We start from the raw sequence: 17890 nt of genomic DNA on the forward strand, positions 1-17890 counted from the left end.
AAATTTGCCTGCCTCAATGCTATAGTAGTCACTGTTGTACTCCTCCCAGTCATGAGATGAAAGATATAGACATAAGTTCTGCAGACCCCGGAACCAAGAATGAATGTGCTGGCGAAGGCCAACAGCAAATCTTTTCTACCGATTGACCAGGTGGAAGCCATCATGGACAGAAGCCGCTGAACATAGTAATAGTAGAGAGAACCCCTGTTACTGGAGACAATTACCAAGCAACAAATACATGAAGAGCTATAGTGATTTGAAGATTAACACACGTACTGCAATGTTGTAATGAGTGATATAAAAGATGAAAATAAGCGTTGCATTTAAGATGGTGGGTACATGCATGTACAAAAGGTGTTCTTATTATCTGTAGTTAAGGGTAATAAGTAAACCAATAAATTAAATTATCCATCCAAAACCTGTGTCTGGTCACTAATCTGTGACAAGTGGTGTCAGAAGTGGGAATCGATTGAACTGTAGATTGGAACCAACATGTCAGCTAATCATGGCAGACCCAGATTGTCCGTTAGCTGCCACATGAAAGAGGGAGGCCCATGAAGAAAAATAAGGAGGCCAAGATGGAGGCCCACCACAAAAAGATGAAGACCAAGAAGAAAGCCAATCAGGAAAAGACGGAGACCAATCAAGAATGGACAGAGGACAAGATGGACACTGTCATAAACTCTGCCCAAGAAAGGATGGTGGTTATGATAAAAGAACAGTCAGGAAGAAATGAAAGCCACAATGAGGGCTGAACAAGAAAAGATGGAGAGGCCACAGTAAACAACATCCTGTCTGAACTTGAGAGACCACAAACAAACGTGTGGAGGGTGCCATGGCATCTGCTGACCAACGGACTTACAGCCTCTATGAGGAACTGGGCCCTTGGGGTCATGGTTGCCAGGGGCCAAGAACAGCGGGAATGGGCGACCAAAATGCTGGCAATGTGTGTGGGGGATTTGGCCATCTTAGGAGAGACTGCTGACAGGGATATCCCTAGAAGGGCTTTGCAGAAGGAGGTTGACAGAGACCAAAGAAATGATGAGCAAAGGACCTGAAGAAGATGGCATTGGTAACATCACTTCAGCATGCATACAAGGAAAGACGATGACAGTGTAATCACTGAAGGATGGATAGGAGACAAATAATGCATTATGACCACTGATGAAGGAGCATCGGTGATGATCATCAGACCAGACATCACCACAGGATTTCCTGAGAGCAGCTGACCAGGCCATACCTCCTGCAGGAGGCTTCAGGGGAAACACTTCCCATTTTGAATGAAACCTTCATAGAGTCGACTCTGAAGCAGCTCCCACTGAAGAGTGGGGGGTTTGTTGCCAAGATCACTAACAAGTTCCCACTGGGAATGGATGACTTACATGCCCATGATGCATCTATGGATATGTGGCACTGTGTGCTGACTGGGTGATGATAAAGTGCCTTTGTAACTGCGGTGAGGTCATAATGACATAAATGGAAGGTCACCTGGAGGTGGTGGACACCCTACTGGGACCAGATTCATGGGTCACCCATGAGAGTACCTGTTTGGCCCTGAGGAGAGGTGCCTGTTACAATGGCTGAGCACTGCCAGCAGCAGAAGCACACTAACAGAAGCATGCCCCCTGCATGACCATGGTGGGTGAAGCATACTGCCCTAAGGAGGAAACAGTTTCATGACCCATTCTTTGAGAAATGAAGGCTGGATGATGCCAAAAAGAAAGGAATAAATGATGGGGTCAGTATGGCCTTGCAGAGTCATTCATAAGGGCGATCACAGACAAAAGAGGGAGGCCCCTGAAAGGAGAAAAAAAGGCGGCACACTTGTAGGCTTCTCATGATAAGCAACCTTAAGGAGGTCACAACTGACATGACACCTAATGGCAAGCGTACTGAAGTCAGAGAAGTATCATGGTGACATCCACCACTAGGCAATGGTGTGTTAAAACACGTTTCAATAGCAATCAATATGCATACAACAGCAGAGAAACTGCTGGAGGGAGTGTCTTCAAATTTGTGAGCACAAAGGTGAGGAGTAGCTGCATGATTCCCAGAGTCATGAGTCCTGTGGGACCTGGAACCAAGACTGACTGTGCTCGTGAGTGCCAGCAGCAGTTTACCTCAACTGAACCAAACCAGGTGGAAGCCACTGAACTGTAAGGTTTCTTATTTTGGACTCTATCCATCGTCTGGTATATATGACAAAAACCACAATGTTTCGGAGACCGTATGACTGGTCTCCGTCAGATCCAGTCTCCGAAACATTGTGGTTTTTTGTCATATATACCAGATGATGGATAGAGTCAAAAATAAGAAATCTTACAGTTCTGTACAGCATACACTATCATCAGAATCCTTCCAAGTCCACTGAAGAACTGTTGAGGACAGGAGTCATCCAGCACAGACGAGAGAATCCCAGTTACTGCAGGCCATTACCAAGCAATGTATGTGAAGACACAGCAGACTGGAAAGTGCTGTAGTTGTTTGAAGAAGAATAACAAAGGTGTTTTAACCATCTGTAATTAAAGGCAATAAGTATCCAACAAATGTGAATACCAATCCGAACCCTGTGTCTAGACACTGAACTGTGATGATATATTCATTTCTGAATGTAACAAAAGCCAGTTTCTCTTTTCATGAATATGATCACTGGAAATTCTTTCAATCATGGATGTGGCCATGGAAAGTTCTGTTTGCAAACTATGGACCAAGTGGTTGTGCTTACTTTTCTGCTTCTTCTCCTTTGTGGAGTAGCTCATGAGGAAGTGTTGTGTTGGTTGCTCCCCAGCCAGGGGAAGTCGTTGAATCTGCAGGGAACGGAATGTTGTCTTCAAGGTTGACTTGGTGGTGTCACCCTTGCTACTTTTCCCAACTGCAGGTGTCTCGCTTGCCTTGCCAGGAATCAACCAGTAGTCCAACTGCAACTCCATGGGCTCTGAGAGAGACTGGTCCCTGTGCAATTTCATCATATTTGTCACTCACTCTGCCTGCACAGACATTTATCAATGGCCACACAAAACGCAGACTAGAACTGAAACCACTCACAGAGGTCAACACAAAAAACAGGAAGCTTTAAGACAAAGCTTGGTAACCTTTGTGGAAACCTCAATGAATTATGAAGTGCTGATATATAACTCTCACTCAACCAGAACATGGCTTCTTGTGTCAAGTTGGGGGTGGTGATGAAATTCACAGTTTAGGTAGAAAACATCCCAAGTTAAAAAAAAAAGTCTCACCTGTTCTGTCCCATGTACAAGCTGTTGATGTTAGGTGAACTAGGGGGGGTTATGCGATCTTTCTTGTCTGGAAGAGATGCGAGGGAAGGAGGTGAACCAGATAGCTGGGGGACACTCAGCTGGGTCTCATCCAAATCCACTGACGCCGAAGCTGAAGTCTCAGGTGATCCAAGGCGAACATCCTACAACAAATTGAGGTTGAGGTCTTCCGCAACAAGCCATGACAGGGTGGTCAAAAAGAAACGTTCTACATTTATTCACTAGCATCACAAAATTGGGTTAAGACAAAATAATATACTGTATCTATGTTGGTCAGATACAAAGATATTCATAATTATTATAAGGTCTATAATTCACTCTGTAAACAGTCAAGCACCAGACTGCAGATGAAGCCCCCAACTTAGGACTGAAAATGTGATGTAGAGCCGTCACCTGCCTCAAGGAGTACTGACGCAACATGGAGCAATAATGGAATGATGACTAGTGGGGGGAAATTAAAGGATTGGAGAAAACTGTTCCAGAGCCATTGCCTCTATCCGAAATCTCACAAAGTCACTTGGGATTGAATCTGAGATCCTGCAGTGAGAAGCCAGCACCTAACTGCCTCAGCTATAGCGCAGCAAAAATATCTCACACATAAGGATGCAACTTTAATGTTTCTTCAGCCATCGATAGAAACCTGGTCGGCTACATATACGTGGTCTGACAACAACGTTTGTGAACTCATCTCGGTAAAAGTGCTACATACCTCATTGCTGAATATTACTGTGGTCACCTTCAAAGTACTCCCCTTGGGAAGCTATGCACCGATGCCAGTCCACCCTTCAAAACAATTTTGGAACTGGTTTTGTGGGATGTCCTTCAGAGAGACTGTTGTATTACTCCTGGTGTCATCAATATCATCAAAATGCCTTCCTTTCAATATTTCATTGTGGGCTAGATCCAGTGAACAGGGAGGGTGTTCCAGCACAGTTATCTGTTAGCTAACGCCCTCACAGATAGTGTTTTCTTTGGGAGCTCCTTTGGGACCAGTTTTGCACACACCTTCCTCATGTCAAGATCTTCAGTTAAGATTTTCCTGTTTCTCCATCGATGTTCGCTTGCTCTGCTATGGCACTGACAGTCAGCCAATGATTTTCGCGCACAATGTAACAAACTTTTGCAATGTTTTCTTTAGTTCTGCTCGTTGCTGGCCATCCTTGTCTCTCTTCATCAGTGACACTTTCTCTTCCCTCAGAAAAACGTGTCACCCACTTCTAAACTGTCGTTTTCTTCATAGCATTATCCCGATAAACTTGCAATAACATCTCTTTGATTTCACTTCTACTCTTGCCAAGTTTAACAAGAAATTTAATGTTCATTCATTGTTCTAATTCAAGCTCAGACATCCTCACAGCAGCATACCAGAACACACTCAGACAATAATAGACGCCACTCAGTAACTGATTGCCACAGATCAACAACAACAGAGCTGTGAAACGCTGATATGCCAATGTCATCAAACCATACTGAGGTTTCTGTCTACTGCAGCCATGGCAAGCACACGGTGGTGAGTTCGTGAACTTTATTGTCATGGGTCTCTGTGCAAAAGACATTCTGCATCAGAGTAACAACAGCCAGCATGAACTTTTCCATGTTTTCCCTTTTCCTCACCTCTAGGAGAGGTAGTTCTTTCTGAATTTAAGGAATAACAGAACCCCAGCATGGTTCCGAGCCCCAGTGAAGCTACAGGGACCATCTATCGACTACCACGCCCATCTTTACTGTACCACAGAGGCAGTGCAGTCTGCCTCACAATTGGACAGAGGTGCAAACTGGCGAGCTTCAGCCCAGTACAATCATTTCTATTGAGATACAAATCGGTGTCAACTTGCTCTCATGATAAAAATTTATTGAAATTTCAATAGCAGATCTGTGAAACATGCATTATATTTCCAGTCTTGCAGTAAACTCTGGAGTGATGTGGTTAAACTGACTATATGAGGAATACTGCACTGGCAAGGCAGAGGTCTGAAATATATGTACTTCATACATAACACAATGTTAAGTTAATCTATTTATCATTTCACGGTCAAGGTTTCTTATGAAGCTGTTAGTGGTCCACTCAGGTTTTGAAGCTCATTACAATGGCAGGTCATATCTCAAAAACGAAAGCTATTCCAACACTTTTGCGTGTCTTAACCTGGGTTGATTACTGATCTATGTGAAAATAATGCCACAGGCACAGATGCTCCAGTACTTTCTGAGCATGTGGCATACATGCACACAACAGCCAGAGACCTGCACAATGCTGTAACTGCCTTTCTGATGTGTGACACAGGGAAAGCATGAGAAATTTCTGAATCCAATTGAGAGTAATGTCTGCTAATATTATATTTCAGCATCCTGTTGCATTGAGGTATAACTTAAGACTTGTTTTCTATCTATAATGCAACAATATTAACTTAATAACATTAATTCATACTTAATTCACTAAATGTTCATTATATATTTAAATGTCATTAAAATTATTAAAATATATGTACATTTGGTGTTTTTGTTACATGTTTCAGGCATCACATCTTGTAAAGGAGTCTACTGCACCATGTACTTGGTCTAATAGTGTTCATTAAGGCACACAGTTGTTGTCATTATTAATTTCCTTGAATTCTGATGTTGTGGGACGAATGTCGTCCTATCTTATATATTGCAGCAGCTGTTTTCGTGTCCTACTGGGTGTGCTGCTCGCTTAGTTGTGTGTATCTAGTGTTGCTCTGTGTTCCTTGTACTCTGCTGCAACATAAGAGCTGGATCAAATCTATGTAATGATTTCTACTGTGCTGTGAATGAGGTAATATACTATGTGTATTATGGCTGGTGCCTAAGTTTGTGTAGCTTATGACTTATTCACGCAGAACATTTTCCCTGAATGGGCATGTGAATGAGCAGAAATGTGTAGGACCATAGAAAATCTGCTCAACCATGAACAATAATCTTTTCTTTCTCTATGACCAACATCCACTACTGGAGCTACCTACCTCTGTTAAACCTTTGTTTCATCAAAGTGGTGAGAGATTCCTCCTCCTTCTGGAAAGGTGTCTAGCAACAGAACTCAAAGGTTCAACAATGACAAAAACTGGAGGATATAATCTTGAGACAATTAATTCAGAAACAAATTTCCTCAGAAATACATGGTGTGTCCAGGATCCGTTAGGACTAATTTATTTAAATTTTGTCCTGCAATGCCATCTGTTGGCGAGTTGTCACGTTAAGATTCTTAAAGTTTCAGCTGTGGCTGTCTATAATTTCAAAGTGCAAGCATCGCTGCATCATGTGTTCTGATCTTGAATGTAACAGTACTGTTCTGACACTTGTCGGAAAATGGCAGTTGAACGGAGAGCCAACATCAAATTTTGTTTGAAGTTAAGCAAAACAGACGGGGAAGCATACAAAATGATGAAAAGTGTATGGTAGAGATTGTTTGAGTCCCTCGAACATTTTTCGATGGTATGCTGTATTTCGTGACAGCAGGGAGGACACTGAAGGCACTCCACGTGCATCAAAGCCGAGAACAAGTCGCACTGAAGAAAATGTGAAAAAAGTGACTGATATCCTTGCATCAGAAAGATGTGTTTCTGCAAGACTCATCGAGGAGCTTTTAGGAATACCAAGAAGTACTGTAAATCAAATTTTGACTGATGATTTGGGCAAACAGAAGGTCTGTGCACGGTTTGTACTGCACACGCTGTCAGGCGATGAAAAACATGGCAGAGTGGAACACCGCAGAGACATGTTACGGTTGGCCCAAAGTGATACAAAATTTACAAAATCGTTTGTTCCTGGTGACGAGACATGGTGTTTTCAATATGAGCCTCTCACAAAGCATCAGAGTGCAGCGTGGTTGAGCCCAAAGAAGCCGAAACCAAAGAAAGTGCGCATGCAAAATAGTCGATTAAAGACACTGCTAACTGTTTTCTTCAATTCCAAAGGAATCATTCACAAGGAATTTCTGCCAGAAGGTCAAACAGTGAATTCTGATTATTATCTTGGAGTCCCCAATCGTTTGTGGGTGAGAATTCTTCGAATTCGACCTGAATATCGAGAGCAATGTTCCTGGTCACTCCACCATGACAATGCCCCACACCACAAATCGAAGATCGCGCGCAACTTTTGGGCCAGAAAAGGGATCACAGTCGTCGATCATCCTCCATATTCGCCAGATTTGGTTCCAGCAGATTTCTGGTTGTTCCCAAAAGTTAAGTTGGCGATCAAAGGAGACTGTCAGGACACCATCCAGTACATCCAAAGGGAATGTACCGCAGTTTTAAATGTGATTCCACAGAAGGAGTACAGTAACTGTTTTCGAAAACTTTTAATCGATTCCAGCTATGTATTGATTCAGAAGGAGACTATTTTGAATAAAAAGAGTGAAATTTTGAAAACAATTCACGTCTTGTATTTTTAATGTACACAGTCCTAACAGAACCTGGACACACTGTGTAAGATAGAAATAACCATGACCACCACTGTGATAAGCCCAAATCATACTTGCTCTAAATAGTGTAATTCATCTGCCATTTGTACTGCTTCACACTCTTGGCAGCATTGCCAAGCAATGCCTGTAAACACAGCGTTTATGCAACAGTGAAGTGAGGTGGGTTTTCCGCTGTCCAACTGATGGTTTATAAGGGAGACTGGAGTGAGAAGGATTGAGTTGAAATGCAGCGGCCACCGAAGCCAGTTAGTATTCGGAGCAATCTGCAGCAGTGAAAGTCTAGCAGTCACCGAGTTCAGTTGTAGTGAGTGTGGATTGTGAAGCCAGACAGAAGACAGTTGAAATATAGCAGCAGTCACGGAAAGAAGAACCGAACTCATGGTTAGAAGATTTTATGTGTGATGTTCAGTGATAGTGTGCGGTAACTAAGAAGTCAGCCTGTGAAGACTTATTGTGTGCCTTCAAGACTTTGTGTGTGCTGTAGTATAGTTATATTGGGAGTGTGTAATTCAGAGAGACCTGTATAGCTCCCGCATTATTAATACTCGAAGACTACTGAAGATAGAGTGAAGAGATTATTCTGTAGGGTTTGTAAAGTGTGTAAACCCGCAAGAGTGTTATAACCAATTGTAGTTATGACTTGTAGGTTGTTAAATAAACCAATTAACAATCTGAACAGCGTCTTCAGTAGCAAAACATGTTACAATATATATATACAGTGCAATAATTCAATAATATCAAGCCAGTCTCTTGAGTTGTGACAGTTTTAATACAAGTGTGCCAACCCAAATTAAGTGGCTTGTGGCATGCAAATGGTTAAACAGAAACAAAATTAATGAAAATTTAAAAGGGATAAACATTTCTTAGTATTTTGATGGGTAGAAGTAAAGCACTACTTCACAGCAGCTGACTGCAGCTATGATATCATTTGAATGATACAAGTAGCAGTCTGTGCCATGTGGTCAGCTGGTGCACATGCACAGGTGCCAAACTGTCTGGTCACAAATGTGTTCAGTCCACACACTAATTCTTTAGCAGTTTATATTTCCAAACACTTTAATTTATGTTTTCCTTTCTGGGTAGGAGTCTAATAGTCTTACAAAACAAGAGGGCCCCTAGTTGTTGTACATGAATGAACTGTGTTCTGGAAGTGTAAAATATAAGAGGAGCTTCTAAACTGAAATACAACAAACAATTTATATTTTAATAATTAAGAAACAATACATTCTGCTTGTGATACTTACATTAACAAAGGGAATAAAAATCTGAGAAGACTCCTCATCAGAACTGGTAACAAAAAGAACAAAATTAAGCATTAGTACAAAGACATCTTGCTACAAACTCTTATAATGAGGAGCCCCTTGACTGGCGATTTTTGAGCTATACTTTGTTCCAGATGTCACCACCAAACTGTGAGCTTGACACTTGGTGGACTTTCAGCTCAAATAAAACACTGCTCATACTGAACCAAGGCATGGAACACAGCTACTCAGTGGTCACCCTGGCTACAAACTCACCACCAGCCAACTGAGGCATGGCTCAGCTCACAGACCACACATGTGTATGTACCTCACTGTGGCTTCTGGCAAAACAGTTGCAACAGAGAGCACCTCATTTAGTTTGTCTGTTCCTTGCACACAGTATATAAAATGAATGCATGATGAGAATGTCATGGTCCTCCTTCTCCAAAACTACAGAACATGCTTGCTGTCACCATGTGCATAATTTCCCCCATTAACTCATACATTTTGTTAGGGTTTATGTGAGATATAATGCACCAGACAGCAGTTCTACTATTTTAATTTCAAAATGTCAATATATGCCAACAGCACCAACTAATGGTAATTTATATTCTGGGGAATAGCAAAACAGAATCAGCCCAAGGAAACTGCTCTTTCATTGCTGAAGTATCACTTGTTGCAGGTACTAAGAGATTTTTCTCTTGTCCACAGCACCCAACACTCTTTCCCCAGAGGTAAAGTGGTGGGGGTGCGAATCTGACCATTCACCTCCATCTCTTGCTGAGGTCAAGAATGGTGGAGCTATACCTCTACTCCCCCATATGCTATCATGGCATAGTGTTCAATTACATAATAAATTCAGGGGTAACTTTACCTTTACCTTATCCAATACAATCTTGCAAGGATCTTAGTTAGGAATTCCAGTATTTATCAGAATAGCTCATCATATGAGTATGGACCTTGGTACTTGTACATGTTAACCCATCTCTACAACTTTTAACATGAAACACTCTGATGTGGTGTGTACATAATGAAAAATGAGCAGAGTGAGTAACACATTCCTCTATTTCTGACTAGCTTTCTATACAACATGAATACTGCTGTCTCCTGGCATGTGATGTGATGTAGTCTGGAAGATATTTATACATGTTTCACAGGATCCTGTTGCCTCCATCTTCAGATGGATGGACAGACTTCTCTACCCTGAAGGAGGAGCTCATTCCCCCTCATTGTTGGTATACATGTATGAAGCCGCACAGTGTCATGTCCCACAAGAACCTCAATTCACAGAAAAACTTGAGCTCACCTCTTCTCCTTGTATGTTATCATGGCTTCAGCTACAGGAAGTTGGATTGTGGCACTGGCACTGTGCAGGTACCGATGGACTCGGTTTAACATCTCCTGACAGTCTGTTTTCTGCAGTTCTGCCCGTTCGAGCAGTTCCTTCCATGTCTCGGCGGAGAAGGCCGATGCGTACACGCCATCCAGGCTGCTGAGGTAGCGAGCCAGAGAGTTGTTTCCTGTACAAGATACCGCAGTGAATGACTAATGAGCAACAATACAAAATGAAATCAACTTATTTAACTGCTTGGTCTACTCAATAAAATATCTGAGAGTTTGTTAGCTATTTAATGACTATGTACCAGTTACCGAGGTTACATAGAAATGAACGAGAATTATATTGATATTGCGGCATGTAGACCCATTGCTAAGCAATGACTGTTGCAAGTAATGTCTCTGCAAGCAAGCATGTTACCATGGCAACAATGGAACAGCACCAGAGGAACTGAATTTTCTGTGATCCGTGCTGAGATGTCATAAGCAGGACAGTTAGTTAGTGAGAGTCAGTTGAATGAAGAGAAGAGTAGTTGGTTTGTGAATGAGTTAGTAAGTCAGTTAGTTAAGAGCTGCTGTAGCTGAGACTGGGGACAGTTCAGGAACCCAGAGGAAGGCAAACATCCACCACTACCAGAAGACTGGTGAAGACATGGAAGGCTGATAAGACTTACGTGTGTGCTCTAGTGTACTGTAAAGTGTCTGAATTAGTCAAATGGTTACAATTACTTGTAGTCATAGATCCAATTCCTGGTACTCATTTCTGTTAGAGGCTGAGTAAACCCCAGGGCCTAGTGCGGCTGGTAGGATTACGTCAATTGAAAAAAATCAAATGACCTCATCGGGACTTGAACCCGCGACTTTCCGGCTTGTAGTATAGCCCCTCAACCAACTATGCTACCAAGTGCCTAATTAAATAATTTTCCTGGGGAGTAAAGTGCGGCCGGCATGTAAGGCTGATAACCTTACTGCCATCTTTGAGCCAACTATCTCGATAGTGTGGGACCCTCAACGTCTCACAACCCTATGGGCCTTCATGGCCTGTTACAGGGATACCTTTACTTTTTTTTTTACATAGATCCAATTACCAGTCCAAATCCTGCTTACAGTCACTCATACATGTGACAGTATATTATATATCAGGCTGCACCATAGCTCAAGCTGTTAGTCGCTGGCTTCCCAACGCGGAGGCCCAGGTTCGATCCCGGGTCTGGCCAAGTGGGATTTGTGGTCAACAAATGGCGCTGGGGCAGGTTTTCTCCGAGCACTTCAGTTTCCCCTGCCAATCTTCATTCCACCAATTGCTCCACAATCACCCTCACCTATCACCTGGGGCTGGTACAATAGGCCAGAAGTGGGCGCAGTACAAGGGACTTAGTCCCACCCCACTAGCAATAAAAAAATGTTATACATTCATTTCACCCCAAGGCCAATATCAATGTTTCAAAACTTAACCAGGTTAGTAGCAAAACTGCTTATCATTTGGGAGGAGACAGCATGCTGCCAGTAGAAAGGTACCAACAAAATAAGGAACCTGCTGCCTCCATATTCAGTACAGAAGAATGCCTTTCTACTGGACTATACAGCATCACATCCCAGATGACAATTGTTCTTCACATTCACCATATACAGACATCAAATCTCGCATCATATCTTGGTCTGACCTTTGTACTGAATTTTTAAAACATTCAGACCATTTGGTTTTCAGGGTGCACACACGTGTATGTGTGCACACATTAATGTTGCCACATCCACAAGCAAACACACACTCACATATGGAACCCCTGCATTGGGCTAATATCCTTCACCACACAGACTTTTAAACAAGTGGAGACTGTGTCTGTCTGCACATTCAGGTTTCAACTTAAAAACTACTCAGTAAAATCTTGAACTGACATCTGCCTCAGAAGCCATTGGAGGATTCAATTTGAAGTCTGAGTTTTGGTCCAACATCTTGTACTTTATATGAAACTTAATCACATATCGGCATTTTTTTTGAGCATGGCTCCACACAAAAGAAAAAGCTTGGCACATGACCAGCATTCACAGGTGGACTACGAAATAGGTGAAGTAGGCCATGGCTTAGGACTCCATGTGTGGCAGGCATGCAACTTGTCCAATATGAGAGAGTGGAAAGCCTTTAAGCCTTAGAGGCTTTACACACACACATGCACACACTCCTGCGTGCGCATGTGCCACCAAATTTTTTACTGCCTTGCAAGCTCAGCATTGAGCACATTGTCCTAGGACCCTATAAACTCTTAAACTGCCTCTGCCTGTATTTACAATAAATGAACACCAAGGCTGATAAGGCACATGAAATTATATAATCAGTACAGCCACTTGCTATACAGATAAAACTCTCCAAGAAAGAAACTAGGGAATAATTACAGCTAACTGGAAACATGTGAGGGGGCACACATGAGCGTAGCTGGTTGAGGAACTATGCTACAAGCCAGAAGGTCACAGGTTCGAGTCCTGATGAGGTGGATTTTTTCTAAATTTACCTAATTCTTCCAGCTGGAATATGGCCATGGGGTAGACTCAGGCTCTAACAGAAATTAGCACCAGGAATCTTCCTGGAGGGTAAAGGACAGCCGAAGTGTAAGGCTGAGAATCTTACTGCCATCTGTGAGCTGACTGTCTAGAGAATATGTGGAAGCCTCGACATCTATGGGCCTTCATGGCCTGTTACAGGGATAGCTTTACTTTTAATTGGAACCATGTGAGACAGTTTACATGACATCTATTCAAACTGGGAATTGGAAATAGCCCTATCTGCAAAACATGCCATGACAAAGCCATGTGACTACTGAGTACAGCAAGACTAACAGAGGGCTACGTGTAGAGAGGGGATAGACGATCACAGTGCAAGGGCCATCTTATTCCATCCCCTTCAATCTACCTACTGTAGAGACCTGCAGAGAGAAGAGAGCAGGACAAGCTATAGTGACTCACCCAGTGGAACAATGAGGAACTTTATGTAATTCTGCCAGTCGGGAGGCTTGAACGACAGCTGATCCACATAGCTCCGGAGCACCGAGTTGATGAAGCTGTCCGACCCTGCCAACAGCACCTTGATAGGGGGCGGTGGCTTCGCATTGCTGTTGCAGCTGGAACAATGCCCGACTTACCCCATATTGGAATGGTGTTGTACTGCACTGGCAACAGCATTTCCCAACAGCAAGGTGGCACATTCCACTGTTGGGAAATGCTAGGAATATAAACTCAGGCAAAGCTGAACCTTATCATGCATATATATATATATATATATATATGTCACTTCCTCAGCCCAAGAGAATATGTGCTCATCAGGAGAAATCAATACATTTCTTACAGGTTTACGTCCCACTTCCAAAAAATACGAGCCAGGACGGAAACAGAGAAACAGATTGAAAATATATTATTTTTAAGACTACCGTCTTCTGGGATGTGATATCATGTGGTCTGGTAGATTGTTACTACTGGTACTGCGGCTGCTGCTGGTTCCATTTTCAGGGCAGAAGAGTAAACTGAGCAAGGCAGGAAATGTTATGGCCACAGTTTCCTTATTTTGTTTCTTCTGAACTCCCTCCACCTCCTGTCCATTCGGTTGGAACCACCGCTGCTCCCAGTTCCTCTACTGAGAAACAACCCTTTCAAGAGCCAATGTCCTTTACACTGTTCTTCTTACTTCTGTTGGTTCACTCAGGGACCCACCCCCACCCCTTCTCTTGACATCCACACTTCCTTCCAACCTTGGCAGGGCCCTCCAAAATGTTGGTGACAATAATGATATCACACCCCAGAAGACAGTGATCCTCAAATTTTGTGTGCTGTCACAATTCCTCATTCACAAATCATATCCTTGAGCAAACCACCCCAGCACCTTCAGTATCATGTGCACTGTGTGATAAAAAGCAACAAGCTCTAACTTCTTGACAACACCCAACTACAGGCTGCACATAAAGCATTATTGACCATATGTTTACAATCACACATCCTGAAGGCAGCCTCTGCAGTGAACATGCAGATTGGCTGTGATTGATTTCTAAACACACTTTATTCCAATCACCACATTCTCTATTGATATGCTGATAGAGACTTTTTGTTTCAGCACTGGCTGCAACTTAAATTTGGTGTAGTGGTAATGCCCAGTTCAATTTTCATCCAAGACATGGCAATAATGACTGAGGTTTTGTGGTTTTACTCAGTCCCTTCAAGTAAAATCCAGGAGAGTACCTTGATTAAGGATGATTACTCTCTTCCAGATCCTTTCAGGTTCACCAGCCATACAATCACCCACACAAAAGAAAAAGAACTTCAATTTGAATGCCAGAATAAAAACTCATGCACGTGCATGAACACTCTCTTAAGGGTATAGAAGATCTGCTTGAGGCTGGGGAGGATTTGGATCCCTCTACGCTCATGTTTGCCCACCAGTACCCATGTGCCCATCATACACATGCATGAAGGGACAAACAGTTTTACAGGTGCACCAGCAGGGAAAACTTGGAGCCCAAAGTGTGCTGTTTCTATCGCCTTACCAGAGTGGACTGACTCTCATCTTGAGACTTGCCAGGAATTCAGGAAGTAAGAAGCGTTAAAGGCTTGGCAGACAGCGTGGATCAGCAACTACTATCTGAACAAGAACATTCCTACTCAGTGTACAGCGGCTGAGCATGCTCCGTGTTGGTGTCTTCAGCAGACATACTGTTACTGCAGTCACCAGAAGTTTCCCTGCTCTCACAGTCACTCTGACAGGTGGTAGCAATGTCCTCTGCCACTGTCAGGATTGAGATCAGTGACAGTATGGTCTATCACTTATGGAATGACTGAATCTCTTTCCCAGTATTGGATTTGGGTTGTTTTTATGTGTCCACAAAACTCGTCACAAGTGCATCTTTGCACACTCTCACTACTTCTTCATGCCCATGCAAGTTCCATGGGATTTACATGGCACATATATGGAGGCAAATCAACAAGTGTGTGCTGGTATTTTCTGAAATGTGATCAGTTTTGTACATATTCTTTTTGGGTTTCACTGGAAGAACTATCTTATACAGCTAACATTTTCACATGGTACTGTTGCACTTCACTCCTTTTTGAGGCGCCAGGAAATCATGTCTGCCTTTACTGACTAGGTTGATGGTGGTCAGTCAGTCTGGAGCCAGCAACAAGGTGCACTGACTGAAGGAGAAGACTGGGAATTAGTTTTTTGACTACTCATTTTTTAAAAGTCTGCAGCATTCATTTGACCATGGCAGTTCCCAGCTGCACCTCCTGCCCTACAAATACGAGGGTAAGTCAATAAGGAAGTTACAAATGGATATAGAACTTGAACAAATAAGAGTACTGATTTGAAAAATGCTTTTATTTCTCAACATAATCTCCCTGTACATTGAGGCACTTGTCCCATTGTTTCACAAGCCCCTGAAAACCAGCAGCATAAAATTCCCTTTCTACAGTTTCATCGTTGGGAAAATGTTCAGCTGAAAGATGATGTTTAAGAGGGCCGAACAAATGGAAATCGCTTGGAGCAAGATTGGGGCTATACGGAGGAAGCTTGAGGACTTCCCACTTGAAATTTTGCAGTGACTCACTTGTGTTGTTGGCAGTATGGGGACGCACGTTGTCATGCAAGAGCAACATGCCTTTGGTGAGGAGTCCTGGTCGCTTGCGTTGAACGGCCTTATGAAGTTTCTTGAGGATGTTACAGTTTGAGTTATCATTTATGGTTTGTCCTTGAGGCTGGAATTCAGCGAGCAGTATGCCTTTGTGATCCCAGTCACTGCCTGGTTCCAACAGCAGCCCAAAGAATTTTATGCTGCTGGTTTTCAGGGGCTTGTGAAACGATGGGACAAGTTCCTCAGTGTACAGGGAGATTATGTTGAGAAATAAAAGCATTTTTCAAATCAGTACTCTTATTTGTTCAAGTTCTATATCCATTTGTAACTTCCTTATTGACTTACGTACATACATTCTGCATTATGAATAAACTCATTAATTTTCTCTATAGACAGAAGAAGAAGCCTGTTTCAAGAGTTCACACTGATCTGGGCTCTCATGACTTCATTGTTTTGCAACATTTACAGAAGGTTAGGTTGCTGTGTCAACCTATGCTTCATCAACAAGGCCAAGGGGCCCATGAGCCAAGTTCCCCCATGAACTTCTTGTAACCTAAACAACTTCCCCTTGGATTTAACAAAATTGTTATAGTATTGTGACGTGTTGCGCAATGGTAATAGGCAGGTCAACATCCTCCCTCCCCTCCCCCCGCCAGCGGTGACGCGCCGAGCGGAGCCGAAGTTAGCCGAGTCCCAGCATCCTGGTAGCTATGCAACATGAGTCAACAGCGGTGACATCACCATGGGATACCGCGGTTACTAGGCAACAGTAAACAACTCCGGGCAGCGTTGCTAGCAACATGGCACCAGGCAACAAGAGTGCCTATTACGTGGCTGTATTCTGTGTTGTCCGGAACGAGGCTACATAAGGAGCAGCGAAGGCTATTCACAGTTAGTTCTCAAGTTAGTTCCGAGAGAGTTCCGAGTTAGCCAGCAACCAGTCAGTTGTATTCTGGCATTTGGAGTGTAGTATTTGTGATACTGCAGATAGCAGTAATTGTCAGATTGTAATTTGGGTGATTGTAAGTGCGAATGTGAAATAAAATTCGCTATATCAAATATGGCGTGAAGTTATGTGTCGCGTTATACATCCAACACGCGACAGTATATAAAAGATAATAAATTTATTGAAATACTTGTATGCCATACTAAATGAAAACAAATTAGAAATTCATTACACTACTTTTATACACTGAGGTACAGGATGCTGGTGTAGGCTGGCTCCTCCAGCCTCTAGAAATCAGCCATCCCTGCACTAGATAGGTACCATGTCAAGCTGGAACGCATATTTATAGGCAATTTGTTTTGCATTCATTTGCTAAGTGGTCATTAAGTGAGAAAAAATGAAAGGTTTTGTTACTGAATGATTTGATGTCATACATTTTACTAAAAGGGTCTCATGGCAAAGGAAAGACATTAATCCAGATCAGGGATGTGTCAACCTGAACTTAAGAGCACCTCTTCATATGACCCCTTTAACCTTTAACGGCCGAATGTTATAATTATTGGCATCCAGTAGCACCCCGAGCTGGCCGAATGTTATAATTTTTAGAGGCAAGCCACGTGCTTCCTTTGTGAGTGCTGGCAGTTTGACCTTGGGTTTGAAACCCAAACAAACTCATGAATGTTCATCTCAGATGTTTATTTGTTAGCTCTGAAGAAAGAAATCGTTTATCAGGGTACTGGTTTCGAAACTATTTACGTTTAGATATGACTGTTTATGACCTGGTGAGCCAATAGAGGTCAGCTTTGTTTTGAGGACTTAGAGGAGGAAATATTCGTGGGCGCTTACATATCAGTGCTACCACAGCTTTCACGGAAGGGTGACGAATTCAGGGATTGGTTTGCAGTGTTGAATTGTCAGTTAGGATGTCAGTGGCGGATTTTCTAATATTTGGTTATTAGTTAGGAAGTCAGTGTCAGACTCCTATATTTCTTTGAATATAATTTTTATTGTGTATCTCGGAAGAGGTATAAACCCACTGAGCCAGTGTTACT

General features: G+C 42.6%; 1 protein-coding gene across 3 annotated transcripts in view; it reads right to left on the reverse strand.

The window, feature by feature from the left end:
• LOC111868570 (phosphofurin acidic cluster sorting protein 1) overlaps positions 1-17890 on the reverse strand; it is a 173932-nt gene that overhangs the window by 5674 nt on the left and 150368 nt on the right. For all 3 annotated transcript variants that reach the window (XM_023859335.2, XM_023859334.2, XM_033753095.1), the window contains 5 exons: positions 13245-13399; positions 10258-10471; positions 8955-8997; positions 3237-3418; positions 2726-2952 (listed from right to left, as the gene is read on the reverse strand). In XM_023859335.2, coding sequence (XP_023715103.1) covers positions 2726-2952; positions 3237-3418; positions 8955-8997; positions 10258-10471; positions 13245-13399 — 821 coding nt within the window. The remainder of the gene's footprint in view (positions 1-2725; positions 2953-3236; positions 3419-8954; positions 8998-10257; positions 10472-13244; positions 13400-17890) is intronic.

This window comes from Cryptotermes secundus, unplaced genomic scaffold (genome assembly GCF_002891405.2).
Source record: "Cryptotermes secundus unplaced genomic scaffold, Csec_1.0 scaffold330, whole genome shotgun sequence".
NCBI classification, from domain to species: Eukaryota; Metazoa; Arthropoda; class Insecta; order Blattodea; family Kalotermitidae; genus Cryptotermes; species Cryptotermes secundus.